A 22005-nucleotide genomic window follows, 5' to 3' on the forward strand; every position below is an offset into this window, starting at 1 on the left:
ACGTCGAATAACGTACTGAATCTTCATTTAATCCTCAAAGCACGTACTTGATCTTTATTTAATCCTCCATGATTAGAAATTATATTTCGTCGTTTCGCTGCTTCTTCCGAGTTTTATGAGATTGCAGAGCCAGCATATTCATAATCTAATAATCATATAATCTTATTATTCTATGAGAAATGTACCATTGTCTGGAAGCTTTTTATCTACCACATTATCTTTCGTGGAATTTATGATTAGCAAATTTACATCTTTCAAAAACGTTTCTTGCGATGGATCTAATACGAGCTAATTTTCCTTAACTTTAATCGTTAACCCCATTTTGAAATTTGTCATTCACTTTGTGCCAATTCACTAATAGACCAATTCTATTCTCTTGCACTTTAAAAATGAAGCACTTCCGGAAAGTGATTAAAAGAGCAAAACAGCAGTCGTTTTTGACCAAACAGAGCCATCCACACGTCCAGCTCTTCATTACCAGCATAAAAGGCGTTTTGTTTCGTCTACCATTTGCTGGCTTATTGTTTGACTTTATTTCGAAAACTATTTATGAGCATAAAATGTAGTGAATTTTCAAAGATAAAAGGAACATGTATGCAAAAACAACAACAAATTGCAAATATGTGCAAAGCGACGGAGCAGAGCGCGGTCGGTGAGCGCATTCAGCGAACGATCGGCAGATAAATGCAAAATGCTTTGGCAGACAAGCCGGCGCCGGCAGTCAGCCGGTGGCTTACAACGCTCCGCCGCTGCGCTGCCAGCAAGTCAAACAAACAGTCAACAAATCGACCGGGCTAACCAACCAGCCGACCAAATGGCGTAATAAAGGGCAAAACTTTTTACAAATGGCTTTCAACTGCACGTGACTGCAAACAGAATTCGAAGTTTTGCTCCACTTTTTACGCAAAAAATACAATACTAAATAAAATAAATGAAAACACTTTTGTTCTTTTGCTCCGTTATGTCATATTATTGTTTTAATATTTCTATATTTTGTTGTTGTTGTTTTTTTTTTGGTTTTGCACAGAAGTTTTCATACACTGCCGTTATTGGCATTTCGGCTTAGCATTTGCGTGTGCAGTTTTTGTTTTAATTGCTGCCTTTTAAGGGTTGCCATTCATCCTATTTTCCACAAAAATTTAACAATTTTTCGAAATCAGACAAATAAAACTGAACTGAGAACTCCTAAGCAAACTATAAAAATTATTGAACCGATTGTCTAATATCTTTTTCAAATGTGTTAATCGGGGTAGGGATTTCGTTACTTCAGCAATCGCTTTATTCTTTCTAACAATGTAAATTAGATCTTCGACGATCTGAACTTGTAAATACCTATATAAAAGATCAGCGTGACGACCGGTGTTGATTTAAGCCTGTTCACTGGCCTGTTTATTTGTCCAACCCTCTGTTTGTATATACTCGAACTACAAGTAGTTCCTTAGCTTTTGAGATATTGATCAAAAAATTGCAAACGTCTCTTGCTTCCCAAGAAGCCAATTCCAAAATTGATTTCAAAAATTTCTTTCTGACAATTTAGAGCTTAAGGACGCATCATCCCCTGGAAGAACTCCTGGAGCCGATGTGGATAAATAAAGTTGTTGGCCGAGGCAAATCGTCGAACAACAACTCAAAAGATTGCTGAAAGATTGAAATTGTCGAATGCGAACGTTCACAAGTCCTTGAAGCATCTGGGACTAATTTTGAAGTCTGGCTTATGGTTTCCTCACGTGTTTACAGAAGGATATTTGCTTCGTCGCTTTAACAACTATGCTTATAAAATGTCAAAAACTTTATCCCGACAATGCTACGATTAATTCTGCAGCGTATTGTTTTCAATTCGAATGGAGGGTCTGTCATCCAGGGCTGTTTTCTTCTTTTCATTAGTTGTGTTTTTTTACGTGGCGGGTCCTAAACCCAGTGTACCACTCGTGTAGTGCTCTCGCCTTCAAACGAATGTTTTTTGGCTACCCAGAGGATACTCGGTCTAAGACCGGCAGTCGTGAGCTGATGGTACCACCCCGTCCCAAGTGCTCATGGCGCTCCGTAAACTTTCCTCACGAACTTCTACACATGGGTCCATCCTCCGCATCGACGATGAGAACAGCTGATGGGTCGGCGTACGAGTTTTCGAGAGAAAGGGATGGAACAATGAGCCGTACGAGATATACGACGACATTGACATAGTTCAGTGCATTAAAAGACAGTGGCTACGCTTGCTAGGAATGGATGAAAACGCTCCAGCTTTGAAAGTATTCGACACAGAACCCACTGGGAGAAGCAGAAGAAGAGAAAGAGCGCAACTCTGTTGAAAAGACTAGGTGGAGAAAGACCTGGCTACACCTGGAACCTCCAATTGAAGTCAAACAAAGAAAAGGAATAACGACTGGCGCGCTGTTGTTAACTCGGCTATAACCCCGTAAGCGTTGTCTCCGCAAATAAAGAACAAGATTGTTATCAGCTGGAGAAATTGAACTCACGAAAATTAAAGCACCATCAGGATATGGCGAAACCTCATACAAGTTTTATGACTCACCAAAAGCTTTTGCAGCTGGAATGGGATGTACTACCACACCCACCATGTTTCCAGACTGGCACCTTCAGACCATTACTAATTCCGGTCTCTGCAAAATGTTTTGGAAGGGAGAATCTTCACCTCAAATCAAGACATCAAAAACCACTTTGAACAGTTTTTTGCCTGCAAGGATCAAATATTTTATGAGCCTCGTAGCCTTCGCTCAAAATTTTAATTTCATCTTTCCCGTTCAATGTTCTCATGTTAATCGAAAGATGTCCATCCTATTAAGTTTCTAATATAATATTTATAAATCAGTCTAACTTTTTATGTTTTGATTTTTAGAAAATGTTGAATATTTACTTATGCAGTCTCTGTCATTATTGTCTCTAACTTTTAATTTTAGCATGTTTACTCAAGTTTCGTGCTAAGCTAATTGCTTGCTGTTCTCTTCCAGATTAATAAAAATTCAACTCCTTCTAATTAGTGACGGATAAATTAGTGTGTAAATAAACTATAGTTTTTAGAAATTTCATATATTAAACCCTTCACTATTTGTGCTTCCCTTGGCCTAACATTAAATATTAAAATTATATATTATATATGTATGTACTTTCCCTCACAAAATTATGTGGTTGTGCACTCGCATAGTTTAATTTTCATATTTTCACATTCAGAAACACATAAAACACTCTCCGAACACAATGCACCATCTCGCAGTCTTTTCCCTGATTTATAACTTTTATTTCTAGTTTTTTTGTTTTTTGATTTTTTTTTTGCTCAACTGTTCTGAAAGTTCCGTAATATTTTTGCCAGCCTATTGTTCTTCTGTCATTTGACTAACAACGAAAGCATTTAGACAGGCTTTCCAACTATTTTTGTGTGCGTATGGAATAAGTAAGTTTGTGTGTGTGCTATGTGTGCATGTGGGTGTAGGGGAGTAAAGCTTATAAGCAGAGGCAGTAATTAGTTCTTACACATTTAACCCACATTTTATGCAAATAATTTCGGCAAACAATGACAATGCTCTAATGAGAGTTCCGTTTAATTAAACATATTTTTTTAAATGCTCGGGTTTTTTTATTATTATTTATATCTAATGTAAGTTGTACATAAAAAGTTGTTTAATTCAAAATATGGAAGAACCAGAAATTGAGAAAAAAATTCGAAACTTCTAGTTTTATAACACTTGCGTTACAGTACTAAATTTTTCTCAGGTTTATATTGAAGAGACTTGTTATCTATAATTAAAAATATATCTTCTACTTCGAAGGTAAAATTCGCTATTCAGTGTTATCGAGATGCTCAATGTTCTCTACAAACAGTTATTAAAATTCTGTATATCGAAAGTTCCTTGAGGATGGATCTTTTGCTGTTATCATTGTTCTTGCCACAACATCTGCCTTGTTGACTTTCTTATCGCAATTAAGCGTATTAATATGGATGTAATGAGAGGCTATGAGATCGCACTGAATTGGAACGACATATTGACTTAAGTTTAGGATCATAGGATTATTTGTGAAGCTTGATGAGATACCAAATGCACTTAAGAAGCACACCTAATGTGACAGACCAGAAAACTGATTTTTGGGAATTTAGAAAAAAACTACTATTTTAATGTTTACAAAATTTTTAGGGTATAAGCTTACATATTTTAAGAAGAAGTAGAAAAATTTAAAATTATTCGCGTTACAGGCGATATCAAGAAACAGAGGAAAGCAAGGAAACCCTCGACCGATAAGTGCGATTCTTTTTCCTTACAAAACCTTGCAATTGCATAGAAGATGTTCTATAGTCGCTGTTTCTTTTATTTATTGGCAGCTTCTACAATAGTCATTGAAATAGAATGTTAGAATCACTAAGAAATCAAGGCATTATTTTACTATCTTCGATGGAACCCTAATAGGCTTTAGTCATTTCAAAGCCCCTTGAGTGTTTGTATATACAAATAAATTGCTTTTTGTAAGCACCCCCTTTCTCAAAACAAGAAGGCTCCAGCACTGTCTTATGAGTGCAAGAGCGGCTTTTCAACACATTTTTTAAACCGTGTGCCCCTTCTTTAATACAGAAACATGGCCAAAGTACTGTAATGAGTTAATCGCCCTATTGTTCAAGAAGCTATATAGTGTTGTACGTGCACTCGCATATTGAATTCTAAGTAACTGCGTATTTTGCACTCTCCTGTACTTGAGCGTGTAGCATTTATGCAAAGTTGCTATAAAAGCAAAGTAAATTAGTTAGCAAACTTAATTGGTCGTTCGGTTTCGTGAAAGCCCGGTTAGTATAAGTGGTTAAAAGTAGACACAAAAACAAAAAAAGAATGTTCCTCAAAGTGGCTGTAATTGGAGCCTTGTGTTGCGCCAATGTTCTAGCTAATTTCACCAGCTACGAAGGGTAAGTTAGAAGGTAGATGGGGTTTCTTACATAAGTCTCTTAAAATATCCGCGTACTTCCTGACAACTACAGCTACAAAATCTACGAGTTCAAAGCAGTGAATACAACACAACAGGAGACCCTTGAGATCTTGGCGCAAAATGAAGCATATGACTTCTTCACGCTTCCACGCATTTTTGGACTCCCTATACGTGTTATGGTAGCTCCAGCGGTGCAGCTACAGTTCCAGCAAACATTGGAGACGGCAAAAATCGCTCACACAATCGTTAATGAGAATTTCGGTCAGAGCGTTGAAGTAGAGCGGAAGCTAAACAGTATGCACCCCAAACAACGGAATGCGGCACCTGGTAGCATTTCGTTTAACGTCTATCAGCGTTATCACGAGATCGCAGCCTATCTGGAAGAGCTAGCCAAGAGGTATTCAAGCCGCGTTAATGTAACATCGATCGGTGACTCATACGAAGGGCGTAAACTGCACGCGATCACAATAACAAACGGCGATGGCGCTGCAAATAAGAATGTCATACTAATGGATGCGGGTATACACGCGCGTGAGTGGATTGCACCGGCCGCTGCGCTGTATGTCATCCAGCAGTTGATGGAGAATTACGAGCAAAATTCAGATTTATTAGTCAATTACGATTGGATTATTGTGCCGCTCGTCAATCCCGATGGCTACGAATACAGTCATACACGTGACCGTCTATGGCGTAAAACACGTAAACCTGTGACCATATTTTGCGACGGTACGGATGGTAATCGTAACTTTGATTTTCATTGGGGTGAAATCGCTACTGTTAGTCATCCTTGCGCGAGCACTTTTAGGGGCTCCTCTGCCTTCTCAGAGCCCGAAACGCAAGCGTTACGCGATTTGATGCACTCGCTGACCGGTCGTGCGAAGTTCTATCTCTCTCTACATTCTTTCGGCAACTATTTACTCTATCCATGGGGTTACACTTCGTAAGTACAAACGCAAGATTAGGTATTTTTAAACACTAACAACCAAATATATTCTCAGTGAGCTGCCTGAAACTTGGCGCGACATTGATGATATTGCTCGTGCCGGTGCGGCTGCCATCAAAACCGCTACGGGCACGGAATACACTGTGGGCAGCTCGACTAATGTACTCTATCCCGCTTCGGGTGGCAGTCTTGATTATGCTTTGGCCAAAGCAAAAATTCCAGTCCCTATGGCCATGGAGTTGCCGTCTGCTGGTCAGCGATTCGATCCACCGCTATCGAAAATTGAGGAACTAGCTTCTGAAACCTGGATTGGGATTAAGGCTATGGCGGAGAAAATTATAGAAAAATACAAATTAGCAGATGAAGATAATTAATCAAGAAAACTCAGGTTTGAAATTGTAAGTCGTATAAATACATACATATGCAGCTAAGAAACGGAAAAAGGTTTGAGTATTTTTCATTTATTTCTAGAGCATAGCAGATTGCAACTCAATGCATTTGTTGTGTGATTTCCCTTCTTGGCTTTGTTCAAAAACCAGTACTCCCTCTTACTTTCTGCTTCTCTCCCCTTCTATGGTTTATTGCAACGTGCATTATCTGTATATACTTAAATTACTTCTAACGTCTGTTACGCCATGTAAGATTGCACAGTGAGTGACTTGGCTTTTTTCATAACGAAAGAAGCAGTACAGTAAAAGTTCCCGAATATATCTTCACGGAGAATAAAATAGATTGGGCAATCGACCCATACAAATCTCCCTGTACGGACTTAATCGTTCTAGCAATGCTGCTGGATGCAGTCTGTCTACCGTTCAGATATGTGCTACACTCATTGAGAGATAGGGTAGTTTTCATACCGAAGGCAGGTAGAAACAAACAAACCTACTCAGGCAAAAGTTTAGGCCTATAAGCTTAACTTCCTTCCTGCTGAAAGCGCTAGAGAAAATCTTGGACACGCACATTAGGGCCGCAGCGCCTCTTTGAAGCTTACCCAAGGCGCAGCACGCATATACGATGGGCAGATCAGTAGAGACTTCACTCTATACATTGGTATTTAATATCGAAAGGGCTCTTGGAGTACTACTAGACATTTTTGGACTATTCAACAACGTCTCTACGGAATCTATTCTGAACAGTATCCAATCAATATGTGTCGATCATGCTATACAACTCTGTATCAGAAGTCTTTTGACCTCTGGACGAATAAGAGTATAATAACATGGAATGCCTGAAATTTTAAAGAGGTACTCACCAAGGCCGAGTGCTATCTCAACTTCTATGGACATTAGTGGTGAATGAACTGCTTAGGAACCTGGAAGACAAAGCCCCTAAATATAGTGCCATATGCGGACGGCATTGCCATCTTAATTACGAAAAGGTGACCACAGACCATTAACAATATTATGACCATCATTCTCAATACAGTTTAGAACATGACATCGCAAGCCTGCCGGTCTGGGGTTGAAAACGGATCTGCTTTTCTTCACAAAAACACCTCTAAGGAGGTCCCCGTTTATAAATGGGACACAACTCTCTCTTAAGGACCGCACCAAGTACAACATAATGGAAAGGGTTTAGGGGCTCACTGCGCTATGCATAACGGGAGCTTTAAGAACAACTCCAACGGCGGCTCTTGAACTGGCACTAAACCTGCCACTTATAGACCTCTTCGCTGAAAACTGTGCAGTAAAATCGGCGAGACGACTACTGGCTGCAGCAGAATTTACATATAGAACTTTCAGGCATAGCTCGGTGGGTAATGGTGGTTGGGAAAATACCACTTTTCAACTGGGAAAGAAGGTTCAAAGTAAACATAGACAAGTACGGTTGGCGTAAAAGATGTTAGCTACGCGCAACACTCTAAACATCTTTACTGACGGCTCGAAAATGGACGATAGAGCTCGTGCTAGAATATACTGTCCTCAGTTAAGAAGAAGGGGTTTGAGTGTGTCGTTGCTGCGGAACGATTGGATTTCCGATGATGATGTGGAGAGGGAGGGATATCTAGGGAGCAAGAGGCTTCTAGATGATAGGGTTAGGTGTAGGTGGCAACAACGTTGGGTCAATAGTCCTAACGGCCGAGTGACGTACGAGTACATTCGGGACGTTGGGTTCGTTGAGGATAACCCAGACTTCAGATTTTGTCTGAGTCTGGGTTTTCTGCTTACGGGGCATGGGCCTCTGAATGCATTTTTGCATCAGAGGCACCTATCGGATACGTCGGGGTGTTTTTGTGGGGCAGTTTTAGAGTGCCGGCAACGCATTGATTTGATCCGCTGTGCTTTTGAGCGCCGTGGAGTAAGGCTGTCGTCAGCAGGTGCCCACGTAAAACACACCGGACGTTGTCCTCAGTTAAGCATAAGACAACCTTTTAATTTGCCGGACTACTGCGGTATATTTAAACTGAGGTCTTTGCTATTGCGAAAGCCGCGGGGCAGGCCTATAATGCATCTGCAGGCAATTCCAGAGTTAACATCTACGTAGGCAGCAGAGCAGCAATCAAGGCAGTAACCTCGTGTCACATACGTATATCAGAAAAAAGTGTCTGGAAAGCAGGGTAGCAATGTAAAGGTTGCCAGAAGTAAGCAACTTAACTTCTACTGGGTGCCAAGCCAGAAAGGCATGGAGATCAATCAAATAGTGGACGAGATTGCCCAGAATGCTATAAGGCTAAAACCCCATCAACATTGGGAATCCCATGCATTGTCTGTACTGACGACCTCGACAAAAACATGATGAAGAAGATCAAAACCCGATGGAACAAGCTACCTGGGTGCAAAACTGCAATAGTCATGTGCAAACTGGTAGATCGGAAGTAGACAAAATTCCTGTTGGCGCTCGATAGAAGAGACTGTAGATCTGGTGGCGAAGATGGGCCTGACAGATCGGGAAACTGCATGAAATGGCCAGGACACCAGGGAAACAATGGACCAACTCTTTTGTACTTGCCCCGCATTGGCAAGACTATGCTTTAAGCGTCTGGGGTCCCCACAATATGATACACTAGAGGAGGTATCGACAGTGAGCCAGCAGAGTCTATTAGAATTCACGTCAAGCGCAGGCATCCTAAACGATGACTATTTCTCTTGGACATAGCAAGTGAACTCCATCTAGTATCGCAAGGGACCAAACTGGTCTATGCGTGGCTTATTGGCCTACCAGATTAACCTCATCTAACCACTGACATTGAGATTGGTGTAATAAGTGAAATACATTCTATACGCCACCAGTTTATGGAACATTTCAGTTCTTAAGATGGAAAATGTCGCATTTCTATAAATCCGCCAGATAAAATGCATAAGCTACCTATTACCTAGAAAAATCACATTTATATGCACTTATATGTATAGAAGAATGACAATTAAGTTTAAAGCAGACTCTGAGCACATGGCTTCTAAGAAAAATGTATTAGTCGGACGCTAAATTCATAATAAATATCACCTCCAATCACTACAGAAGCATTGCTATAGTGTTAAGGCTTGACTAGAGTCTACTATTTACAGAATCATCAGACCGTCTCTTCGAAAACTAAATCGCCCAATATTTCTTACTTCTATTCTATCTGTATGGACTTTACTTACCTGGAGCTTACATCGAAAACATATACATGACCTATGTATATGTTATATAGAAATTCTTAATCGACAAGTAAACAGTTCCGATATGTAATTTATGTCAGCATTTCAAATTGATTTGAACTTCATATCACAGACGGTCGATTTTTCACAGATAACCGCTACTTCAGATTCTATCAGGAGCGGAAAGTAAAGATTGATAAATATCGAAACGCGCGTAATTTCAAATATGACATATGTATATAGAACTTCATTTCAAAGAATAAAATACGAGCACACTGCATTTATGAAGGTACCACAACACTTATTAGAGCAACTCATTAACAATATCACAACATTGGGAGATAAGGAAAAACAGTAACAGTGCACACCGCAAGTACAGTTATTTGAAGAAAAGCTTGTAAATTACTTCACATAAAGGTTAGAGAAGTGCAGAAAGCGCTGCGTCAGTCGGTGTGTGACTCACAAGCGCTAACTTGTAAGCGCGAATGACAGAGAAGCACTATAGAAGAGCGCAAGACATATGATATTCTATCTAAACAAATGGCTGTCTGTTTTTAATAACAAAAAGTGTTTTCTGAGTGTAATAGTGGACTTTCAAGACGCTTTTTTAAACCGCGCGCCCCTTCTTCAATACAGAAACATGGCCAAAGTACTGTAATGAGTTAATCGAACTATTGTTCCAGAGGCAAAATAGTGTTGTACGTGCACTCGCATATTGAATTCTAAGTAACTGCGTATTTTGTACTCTCTTGTACTTGAGCGTGTAGCATTTATGCAACATTACTATAAAAGCAAAGTAAATTAGTTAGCAAACTTAATTGATCGTTTGGCTTCGTGAACGCCCGGTTAGTATAATTAACTAAGAGTGGTCACAACAAAAATAAGGATGTTCCTCACATTGGTTGTAATTGCAGCCTTCTGTGTCACCAACGCGCTAGCTAATTTCACCAGCTACGAAGGGTAAGTTAGAAGGTAGATGGGGTTTCTTACCTACTTGAATATCTCTTAAAACAAACCTGCATTTCCAAACGACTACAGCTACAAAATCTACGAGTTCAAAGCAGAGAATACAACACAACAGGAGACCCTTGAGATCTTGGCGCAAAATGACGCATATGACTTCTTCACGCGTCCACGCATTTTTGGACTCCCGATACGTGTTCTAGTAGCTCCAGCGGATCAGCTACAGTTCCAGCAAACATTGGAGGCGGCCAAAATCGCTTACACAATCGTTAATGAGAATTTCGGCCAGAGCGTTGAAGTAGAGCGGAAGCTAAACAGTATGTACCCCAAGCAACGGAATGCGGCACCTGGTAGCATTTCGTTTGACGTCTATCAGCGTTATGACGTGATCGCAGCCTATATGGAAGAGCTAGCCAAGAGGTATTCAAGCCGCGTTAAGGTAACGTCGATCGGTGACTCATACGAGGGACGTCAACTGCACGCGATCACTATCACTAACGGCGATGGCGCTGCTAATAAGAATGTCATACTAATGGATGCGGGTATACACGCGCGTGAGTGGATTGCACCGGCCGCTGCGCTGTATGTCATCCAGCAGTTGGTGGAGAATTACAAGCAAAATTCACGTTTATTGACTAGTTACGATTGGATTATTGTGCCGCTTCTTAATCCCGATGGCTACGAATACAGTCACACACACGAACGTCTTTGGCGTAAAACACGTAAACCTGTGACCATAATTTGCGCCGGTACGGATGGTAATCGTAACTTCGATATTCATTGGGGTAAAGTCGGTGCTTCTCATACCGCTTGCGCGGACACTTTCAGAGGCCAAACGGCCTTCTCAGAACCGGAAACGCAAGCGTTACGCGACTTAATGCACTCGCTGACCGGTCGTGCGAAATTCTATCTCACTCTACACTCGTACGGCAATTATTTGCTGTATCCATGGGGTTACACTTCGTAAGTACATCATGCAAAGTTTGGTATTTTTTAAAACTAACAGCGGAACATATTTTCAGTGCTCTGCCTAAAAATTGGCGCGACATTGATGATATTGCTCGTGCCGGTGCGGCTGCCATCAAAACCGCTACGGGCACCGAATACACTGTGGGCAGCTCGACTAATGTACTTTATGCCGCTGCTGGTGGCAGTGATGATTATGCTTTGGGCAAGGCACAAATTCCCATTTCAATAACCATGGAGTTGCCGTCTGCTGGTCAACAATTCGATCCACCGCTATCGAAAATTGAGGAACTAGCTTCTGAGACCTGGATTGGCATAAAGGCTATGGCAGAGAATGTTATAGAGAAATACAAATCAGCAATTGAAAGAAAGAAACCAAGAAAACTTAGGTTTAAAAATGTAGGAGATACACAAACATGCATATACAGTTAAAAACAGAAGTTTAAATGTTTCTTATTTCAAATAAAATCGTTTGAGGTTCCGAGTCTCTGGCGTTACTGCGTTCTCCCATAAAGTTGTGGTAGAACTTCACTGATTTGCCTTTTTTATACAACATGTCTTTCTGTCTCCTATTCCCACTTTCGCTCACCTATATGGTTGGTCCAACATGTATTATTTGTAGTATATACGTTGAATACTTCGGGCTGTAAACCTTAAGTGCTTTTAACTACGCAATATATGTATCTACTATCTCTAAGTAAGCGTGGTGTACCCCTTGACCTCACCCATGTATATGCTTTGAGGACGCAAAAAAGAAAGAAGGAGAAGGGGAGGGTAAGGTGAAAACAATTGGAAACCTACCAATAGAATTAAATAATATGTCAAAAACTGAAATCGGTCTGTTAGAACTCACGAACGAAATTAGAAGTCACAAATCAAAATTTTGAAGTGAAAACTATTCAAGATTTGGGTCAACAAAACTTTTCCACCGAATTTCTATATACATGTATAATGAAAGTTCAAACTCACCACATCATATTATGGTTCGGAACAGTGCTCTTGAATCCTAATCTGCGTTGATTTTAAGTATTGATACAGCTACGAAAACATTAAAAGGGTCTCTTCTCCGGGGCTGTTGCTCCGTTTTAATTGAGGACATTTTTTACGTGGCGGTTCCCAATCACAGCGCACAACCCTGGGAAGGGATGGTTCGTCTTCTTACTTTAGACCGGAAGTCGTTAGCTGCTTAAACCATATGTAAAAGAATCGTTTCTGGCTACTCCCAGCTACTCCCAAGTGGATAACACTCAGAAAACTTTCCTCATTTGCTCGAACTTCGACATGACTCTATCATCCAAGACTTCCTACCTGGCAACGTTACAATCAACCACAAAACGTGCGGGATGGGAAAGATACCGTGAGTTGAAGAGGGAAGCGAGACACATTTGCAGACAGGAGAATACGAACCCGACTCCCCAATCAATGACGATGGAGAATACGTTCCATGAAAAACAACTGCCTTTATGCCGCTATGGCCGAATTTGATATCCTCGAAAAATTAATATGGCCGTGTAAAGTGGCATTGAGCAAAATCAAAAGCTGCGGCACAAAAGGGAAGAACCTCTCCAAACCGACTCCTTATAGTGCGACTACTTGAATCTCTTGCTGGAGAAAATAATTCGAGCTGCAGAGCTTAATCGAGCAGACACAATCAACACCCGCGCCGTTAGTTCTGCTTTCTCCAGACTGGATAAGGAAGTGAGGCAAATGGGTATGGTAGTATCCGGTCATCAAACAAACAATCATCGTACTCGCGACTTGGCTACCACATCACTGCAGTACCCGCCGGGGGAAGCAAAAGAAGAGGAAGTCCTCCACTCCGTTGGAGAGATCATATGAAGAAGACCTGACTGCGCTTGGTAACTTGAATTGGCGCCAAATTATTAAAATAAAGACCTCGTGACTGAAGCATATAGTTTTGGTTACGTTTGTCCATAAATCAAATGATCATTATTAAATCTGGAAAGTTTTGCCGAATCTTCTTAATTTGTTCTTTTACCATACATTTCTTCACTTCACCAGTGCTTCTACAATGGATTACATTATGTTCTTCAGCTTAATTTGTTCTAATTTCAACCTAACTTAACCTAAATATATCTATTAACACAGCAGGCAGCACTTAAATTACAAAGACAACAGCAAAACAATACAATTAACTGTATTTCAAAGTATGTCTTTGCTTCCCGACATTATCAGTAACCCTTTCATAGCTGTGAAGTTTAAGGCCATAAACTGGTTAGTAGCGGAATAAATTTATAATGTACATGTAGACTAAGTCTTGTAGAACCCAAATAAAAAAGAGTAAGCGATAAGAATTTCAAAGCTTTGCAAATACGAAATAGTTATTTATTACGGTAAATTCCCATTTCTTTTACGAAAATGCGTTGTATTTCTCGTCACTTAACTACGACAGTGTTTGCTTTGGTGTTGGATACTTGGTTGTTACCTTCTTGCCCATCGCACGTATGCCCGTCCAGGTCTCTTTCACCAACCGATCGATATCCGATGGTGGCGGATCGAAACCGCTATCACCACCGTGCGGTAACTCCATCGTATAGGATAGGGTAAAACCTTCACTGAATGCATAATCATCACTGGCACCAGCAGCTTCTCCATAAAGTGCAGTTGAGGAGCCCACCTCATATTCAGTGCCGCTATAGTCACGTATAGCATCGGCGCCTACCATAGCCACCTCGTGCAGATCCTCCCAAGTATCGGGTAGCTCACTTTATGGATATAAAACAAATGCATATTTACATAATATGTTTTTTTATACAAAACTTATCACTACTTACGGTCCCCAGCCCCAAGGATAGAAGAGCGCATAGCCGTATGAGTGTATAGTCAGATACAAAATACCACGGTCGCGCAGCGAATGCATAATATCACGCACCACCACCGCTTCGGGTTCCGAGAATGCACTCGGGCCAGCATAAATGTCTGAACATGGATTCGAGGAGGCACCCTTACCCATCCAATGGAAGCCAAAGTTACGATTCGGATCGGTACCATAGCATGTGACGCCGTTCTCTGTCACTGGCTGACGTGTCTTACGCCATAAACGGAAAGCGCTCGCCGATTGTGTATACTCATAGCCATCAGCATTCATCACCGGTAATATAACCCAATCGTAATCTTGCAATAACTCAGCGTGAGCTTCAAAATTCTCCACCAATTCACCAATAGCATAAACTACAGTGGCTGGTGAGATCCATTCGCGTGCATGGAAGGCGCCATCCATGAAGACCACATTCTTGCCGGTAACGCCATCACCATTGGTAATGGTAATCGTTTTGAGTATGCGTCCCTCATAGGTCTTACCCACAATTCGTACGAATACGCGTGTGGGATAACGTGCCGCCAGATCGTCCAAGTAAGCATTGATCTCGTCGTGCGAGTAGTAACGTTCGGTACCCAAACGACCGGTGCCGTTGTAAGGCTTCGCCTGACGTAGCATACGGTTCTGCAGCACCTCAGTTTGAATGGTGCGTCCGAAATTGGTGTTTTTCAATTCAAATGGTATTTTTTGACTACGCAGCTCTGCTTGGAAACTCTCATCATGCGCGGGCGCTACAAGCACACGAGCTTTTTGCGTGTGCAAACGACTTAGCGACAGGAAGTCATACTTATCGGCATCCTCTTGGGCGAGCGCGTTTAGCGCATTCCTTTGAGCAATCGTCTCCGTTGCAATTTCGTATAATTTGTAGCTGAAAATAGCGTTCAGATTTCTGTCATAAATGGGGTTCGGGAAAAGTCAATTCTTCGTCTTACCCTTCATATGAACCCGCCGCAGCGAACTCAAAGGTTACCCATAAAAGCGCCAAGAGACGCAAGACTTTCACTGCCATTATTATCACAACCTTCGCAGCTTAACTCCACTAATGAACTAACTTCTCACATACTCAATTGCTATATATTGAGTTGTTAATTTTTTTGAATTGCCCTACGACTGATTGATAGTAGCTGGGCTTATCAATATAGCCAGTTCACGCGCGCCACTTCATATCGTTAATTATTCGGTACAATTAAGTACTTCTGATTTGCCTCCGGAGCATTTGCTCTATTGATATATATACAATATTGTAGAAACATCTTGCAAACCGTGCCATTCTTCATCTTATCTTAGTGCCTAATTAGCCGATAAGCACTTCGTCTCACTTATAATTCTATTGCTGAGTAAATATAGCGAAGAATTGTGGTTAGTATAAGAGGCTAAACTTCAACTTTGTAATCGTTCATACTAGTGATTTACAACAACAAGCGTTAATTAATACTTTTGTGTTGAGTGTAAAAAATTTGATAGTAAACAATAAATTTGAGTAGCTCATGTTAGGGATGATAATATTTCTCGTTAATTGACTTTGAAACTAGTTAAAGTTAGGTTAGTTTAGTTGGTGATTTCGGTGTTTGTTAACTATCTCAATCTATTCGGAAGCATGTATAAATTGGAGATAGAAGGAACTAAAAATATAGTAAAAAACACCCGACACTCCTTCGTATATATTCGAAAGGGTCTGTCGTTTAACAAGAGACAGATTCCAGTCAGAAAACATCAATTAACTCTTAGCCCTTCTCTATATTTTTCGTACCTTTCTGTTTTTACCTCTGTTTATCTCTTTTAATCTGTCTGTCTTTATCGAGGCAGAAGTATTAGGTTAGATTACGTTCGGTGTCTAATCTAAGAATCGGACTTGGACTACAATACGCAGTCTCTTGTTAAAACATAAAAATAGTACACCAGTAGACGATCTTATAAAACGACAAAGCGCCTTGTGACCAGTACAAATTTGCTTAGACGTATACTTTCTATTCTCGCCAGATCAGTGCGACTGCAGAAAATGTGAGCTCCGAAAGCTAAATCTCGCTAACGCGGGGCAATCAAAAAGGAAGTGTTTAGATGCTTGAACTGCATTGTCTTCTATACAGCTTTTTTAGCTGGTTAAGATAATTTATATTACATTGTGGATGCCGATAGGACAATGGCTTGTTAGAGTCCCCTCAAATAGGGAGAGGTTAGTTTTACTGAGGGATCACCGGATCTCTTACTTTCGATTTTGAGCCAAAAGGATTTCACGACAGCTGATGAACGGATTTAGCTTAGCGCTGACCAAGCTTTCACGAAGCGCTTTTATACAGTAATAGAAAACACGAGAAAAGTGGAACACCGATCCGTTCCTATTCTGCTGATAGCTGGGCTAGAGTGCTTCGATACCTGCGATTCGACCTGAGGTATTGGTAGTTGAATACTTTTGGGTGTGCACGCACCGAGTGAATTCGGTAGAGGGCGTTCCAAGCTAACGAACGAGCGGCTGGTTAGTTATCTCCGAACACCTGGAGAGTCAGTACAAACATTTTTGCGCGACGTGTTGCTGTGAGTGGTGCAAGCCGAAAATGCAGCGTTCGTTGGAGCAGAGTCCTCAAGATACTCAAACGAAGGGTCAATCGAGTCCGACAAGACATCGCAGCCGATTGGAAGGCCGATGAAAGGCAAGCATTTTGAGACGACAGAGGGGAGCCAAGCAGCATGCTCTCAAGGCTATACCGAAGAATGCCTTCCATGACGCCTTCAATGCTTAGAAATAGCACTGGCAGCGCTGCATCGACGAAGAAGGAGCCTATTTTGAAAGATTTTAAAGAATTGTAACGATTGGTTCAATACATTTTTTTTAATTTTACTAATGAAACAAAAAATGCACTCGGCTAGCAAATCTGAGTGATTATGAACATAAATAGATGGAAACAAAGGTTTAAAAAACTTTTAAATTTTATTAAGGAAGCAATAAGAGTTCGGCATTATTTCAAAAGCGCCCAATTCTTTACAAGTTAATGCTTTACACTAATGGATATTTCTCAGTCACTTTCTTTCCCATAGCACGAATGCCGACCCAAGTCTCTTTCACCAGACGATCAACAGAGGATGCTGGTGGATCGAAACCATAAATGCCACCACGTGGCAATTCCATAGTGAAGGAAATAGGGAAGCCGGCTTGGAATGCGTAGTCATCACTGGCACCAGCAGCCTCACCTAAGAGACCAGTTGATGAGCCAACAGTATACTTAGTGCCACTGTATGCTTTGATAGCGTCTGCGCCAGCCAAGCCAACTTCGTGCAAATCGTCGGCAGTTTCCGGAAGTTCGCTGTGAATAAGAAGAATATGCGATAATTACAATTATAATAAACAACTTCATGTTTTTTAACTAGTATTTACCTGGTATATCCCCATGGATACAGCACATAGCTACCATATGAATGGAGAGTCAAATACATAATACCGCGACCGCTGTACGTGTGAATAAGATCGCGTACGACAACAGTTTCGGGTTCCGAAAATGCTTGCGGGCCAGCGTAGGTAATAGAGCAATAATCCGAAGATGCGCCTTTGCCCAACCAATGGAAATCGAAATTGCGGTTTGGATCAGTACCATAGCATGTTTTTCCATTAATTGTCACCGGTTGACGAGTCTTGCGCCATAAACGTGTGCTGCTTGACTCCTGTGAATACTCATAACCATCAGCGTTGACCACGGGCAACACAATCCAATCATAATCTAGTAAGAGATCAGCATTTTCCTCGAAATTCTCTACCAATTCACCAATAGCATACACTGCCGATGCAGGTGAAATCCATTCACGTGCATGGAAACCGCCATCCATCAAAATAACATTTTTGCCCAAGCGGCCGTCGCCATTTGTTATGGTAATAGTTTTCAAAGTACGACCTTCGTAAGATTTGCCAACAACTTTGAGTGAAACACGTGATGGATAACGGGCAGCCAAGTCATCCAAGTAGGCATTGATTTCTGACTGAGTGTAGTAACGCTCAGTGCCGAGGCGACCGGTACCGGAGTAAGGTTTCAACTGACGCAGAAGACGGTTTTCTAAGATTTCAGTATTCACAGAGCGACCGAAATTAGAATCTTCGAGCTTATAGCTTATATTTTTCTGTTCAAGTATGTTTTTGAAGTATTCCTCAATCTCGGGCGAGATAAGCACACGTGCACTATCACCGGATATACGACTCAGGGAGAGGAAATCAAATTTATCTGCATCTTCAGAGAGTGTGATAAGAGTCTCAATTTGCTCAGCGGTTGTGGGAGTCACTTCATAAACTTTATACCTGAAAATATGGTGTATAAATTTAGCTACAGATTAATGTTTGACTTATGTAAAAGATTATTTGAGTTATTATGAAATAATATTTTGGTTTCTGTTGGGATTAATCCAAAACGATTAATTCGTTTATAGTCAAAACGAAAAGTGAATGATTTTAAAAGACACGAAAGTAGAAGTCATTGGATTTTGGATTGGATTTCAGATTGTTTTAAATCCAAACTTTATACATCAATAAGATAAGGATTGCTGCTTCGATGCGGGTAAGAGCTATCATAACTTTGTGAAATTTACACTTTCTCTGACTGCATTCCAGAAGACTTAGATCACTTTGTCGCAGTGTATACTCCTGGTGGCTTTTGCTCTGCTAGAATATCAGCAAGAGACATGTGACCGAAGCCGTTGAGGAAAGGCGCAATCAACTTTATGCGCGGGTGGATCGAAGTCTATAGAGAATGTTGGAGGAAACTTTTCTGTAAAGAGCTTTCCGATGTCCAGCCCCTTTTAAGAAGTTGATGATTCACTTCAACAGGCAGTGTCGACAATACTAGCGGAAATTCGCGGATTTATTATTTTCGCAACAAAGTGCATTTTGCTATAATCTCGAAGTTCTTACTGTACTTAGTGTAAGACTCAACGCAATTTGTCAAAGTTGTATGGAGGAAGGTGAGGTGTAAACAGCCAGGCTTTTTCTTCTATAATGTCCAGCTTTTGCAAGACTGAAGTTGCAACATCTCAAGTACACTTTTTCAATACTATCATTTAAAATATTCAAATATTTTCACAAACTTTACCCATCATATTTTTCAGCGCTGGCTAGCGCCACAACACCAGCGACAAACAAAAGTGCTTTTAATAACATTGTTCACTACTTCACTTTAGTATACTAAATATGTTTATAGAAAATAGCCGTCTATATATAGGCTCCGAAAGTGTTGAATATTCCAATCTAATCAATACAAAGAAACCCTTTAATCACAAATAATTTAACGTAAAATCTGTGGCAATCTAAATTAAAATAATTAAAATGCACACGTAATCGGAGATATGCATACTAAATTTATGGCGTTTTGAAATTGAACTGATTTTCAACAAAAATGTAAAATTATAGTCCGAGTTTGGAAATATGTGATCGACGTCGTACCACATTTTATCAATTTTTATTTATTAGTCTGGTAAAATTTGGTCAAACTGAGCTGCTAATAACTTAATAAATGATAAGCTCATAAGAGAAGTTGAAATTCCAAAGACAGATATTTGCTATTTCAGGTAAATGACGTGGAAGAATCCCAATTAGAGATAAATTGATGATTTTTATACTCTCGTAACAAAGTTGCTAAGGAGAGTATTATAGTTTTGTTCACATCACGGTTGTTTGTAAGTCCTAAAACTAAAAGAGTTAGATATAGGGTTATATATACCAAAGTGATCAGGGTGACGAGTAGAGTTGAAATCCGGATGTCTGTCTGTCTATCCGTCCGTCTGTCCGTCCGTCCGTGCAAGCTGTAACTTGAGTAAAAATTGAGATATCATGATGAAACTTAGTACACGTATTTCTTGGCTCCATAAGAAGGTTAAGTGCGAAAATGGGCAAAATCGGCCCACTGCCACGCCTACAAAATGGCGAAAACCGAAAACTTATAAAGAGTCATAACTAAGCCACAAATAAAGATATTAAAGTGAAATTTGGCACAAAGGATCGCATTAGGGAGGGACATATTTGGACGTAACTTTTTTGGAAAAGGAAACTACTATAGCTATGTCAACCAAACTCTATAGAGTCGTTTCTTTCAGGCATTTCCATATACAGTTTGAAAATGGATATGAAATGACGGATAATAAATTTCACGCCCACCTCCCATACAAGAGTATAAAATGTTGAAAATCACTAAACTTAGCCCTTCGTTACTTGTTTTTTGTAAAAAAGAATTCAGAAACACTAAGCTTTACGGAAGAAATGGCAGAAGGAAGCTGCACCCAGGCTTTTTTTGAAAAATTGAAAATGGGCACAATGGCCTTATATACATCTATTTAAGCTCATGGATTGTTAAGATTGTTCTAATTCCTTTGTTTCCTAATTTTTACACTTGATAAAATACGAAAATATCCTCGAGGTCATTGAAATTATAATTTCTTCAAAAATTAGTGAGCACTTTTCACATTTAAAATTTTAAAATAGAAAATATTTTTTAATGGTTTAAACGTCGACTAACCTAACCTCACTTCTGTTGGTTCATCAAATGTAATGATGGAAAAGTTTTTTAATTACAAAATTTTTTTATTTACACAATTTTTTTAGGTTATCCGTTCTTTATGCCTGCCGAGTTTAAACTGAAAACAAAACTCGATAATATGAATGCTTATAGCTGAATATTTATATATGAAGAACTGACATATCAGACTGCCCTCGTTCATAACCATATATACATCTACTATGAAAGAAAGTTCAGACATCAAGTATTCCAAGAGTACATACATATGTATTTTTTTAAAGAATAATTTATTTTCATTCATTATATCACTTTAACATGACTCTTCTAGAAAATCAAAGCATTTAATCTAATATAAAGAACAATAATCTAATCATCAGCGTTTAAATCAAAGAATGACAACTTAAGTATGCCGCTAATCGATAACAGTTTCAGAAAATTCAGGGTAGACGGCGATAAGTGATTTATTTCCTTTGGATCAACGTAATCTCTGCAACACACTTTGAGATTTATGCCACTGGTGTAATCTAATCAACGTTGAATCAAGTATAGTGTAGTCAAGGAAAAAGTAGAGCGTACGACAATAAATAAAAGAAAATAGAAACCACAACAAATGAAAAAAACATATACATATATAAATTACAACAAAATAGATGGGAAAGAGCGAAATTGTCTCATAGGTTAAATTTGAGTTTGATATAGTTTCCTAACTAAATAAAAGAACATCATACTTTTTTAGAACTGAGTTCATATAACTTCACTGTAATCATAAATTTATCGCAGGAAAAAAAATATTCGGACCAAACATCTTATGGGCACACAACGTTGGGATCAAAATTATATCTTCACAACAAACCAAACGAAAAATTCCCGGCCTAATATAGTAAACAAATTTTTGTTGCCAAAATTCGTTTTTTTTTCAACGTAGTTCTCCTCAAGGGTGATGTACTGATTATAGTGACTCTCCAACTTTTCGATACCATTTTTGTAGTACGATTTGTTCTTCGCTTCAAAATAGGCCTCGGTTTCAGCGATCACCTCTACATTTTCTTCCTGCGAGCTTTCTTTTGAGTTCTGAGAACAGGATATCGTCGCTGGTGGCCAGATCTGAAGAATACGGTGGATGCGGAAGCATTTCGAGGCCTTTGCATTATTTTGGTGAAGCAACATTTTCATTTTCTTTAAACAGTCCAATAACTCTATATATGTAATAGTTGACTGGTTCATTGTATCCTGTCCACTCGGATGAATGTCGAATGGACTTCGGAAGAAAATAATGAGCCATTCTTCATTTTTTGGTTCTCCAAA

At 39.8% G+C, this 22005-nt stretch overlaps 3 protein-coding genes across 5 annotated transcripts; 1 reads left to right on the plus strand and 2 right to left on the minus strand.

Moving 5' to 3' along the window:
- The first annotated feature begins 4764 nt into the window (after window positions 1–4764).
- LOC126762474 (carboxypeptidase B) lies at window positions 4765–11811 on the plus strand. Of its 3 annotated transcripts, none has more exons than XM_050479247.1 (3): window positions 4765–4906; window positions 10486–11373; window positions 11433–11811. In XM_050479247.1, exons 1-3 carry the CDS (start codon window positions 4833–4835, stop codon window positions 11806–11808), a joined length of 1338 nt encoding a protein of 445 aa, XP_050335204.1. In that variant the 5' UTR covers window positions 4765–4832; the 3' UTR covers window positions 11809–11811. The 3 variants fall into 3 exon arrangements, with proteins under 3 accessions (XP_050335204.1, XP_050335205.1, XP_050335203.1); XM_050479248.1 differs by lacking the exons at window positions 10486–11373; window positions 11433–11811 and adding exons at window positions 4979–5866; window positions 5925–6279; XM_050479246.1 differs by lacking the exon at window positions 4765–4906 and adding an exon at window positions 10244–10407.
- A 1880-nt stretch (window positions 11812–13691) lies between these two features.
- Window positions 13692–15262, minus strand: LOC126762475 (carboxypeptidase B-like). Its single transcript, XM_050479249.1, has 3 exons — window positions 15148–15262; window positions 14172–15083; window positions 13692–14102 (listed from the first exon to the last, which is right to left on the minus strand). Exons 1-3 carry the CDS (start codon window positions 15222–15224, stop codon window positions 13781–13783), a joined length of 1311 nt encoding a protein of 436 aa, XP_050335206.1. The 5' UTR covers window positions 15225–15262; the 3' UTR covers window positions 13692–13780.
- A 1860-nt stretch (window positions 15263–17122) lies between these two features.
- Window positions 17123–19358, minus strand: LOC126762476 (carboxypeptidase B-like). The gene is made up of 3 exons (XM_050479250.1): window positions 19282–19358; window positions 17586–18494; window positions 17123–17514 (listed from the first exon to the last, which is right to left on the minus strand). Exons 1-3 carry the CDS (start codon window positions 19347–19349, stop codon window positions 17208–17210), a joined length of 1284 nt encoding a protein of 427 aa, XP_050335207.1. The 5' UTR covers window positions 19350–19358; the 3' UTR covers window positions 17123–17207.
- Window positions 19359–22005: the final 2647 nt, after the last annotated feature.

The sequence above is a fragment of the Bactrocera neohumeralis genome, chromosome 6 (assembly GCF_024586455.1).
Source record: "Bactrocera neohumeralis isolate Rockhampton chromosome 6, APGP_CSIRO_Bneo_wtdbg2-racon-allhic-juicebox.fasta_v2, whole genome shotgun sequence".
Classification (NCBI taxonomy): domain Eukaryota; kingdom Metazoa; phylum Arthropoda; class Insecta; order Diptera; family Tephritidae; genus Bactrocera; species Bactrocera neohumeralis.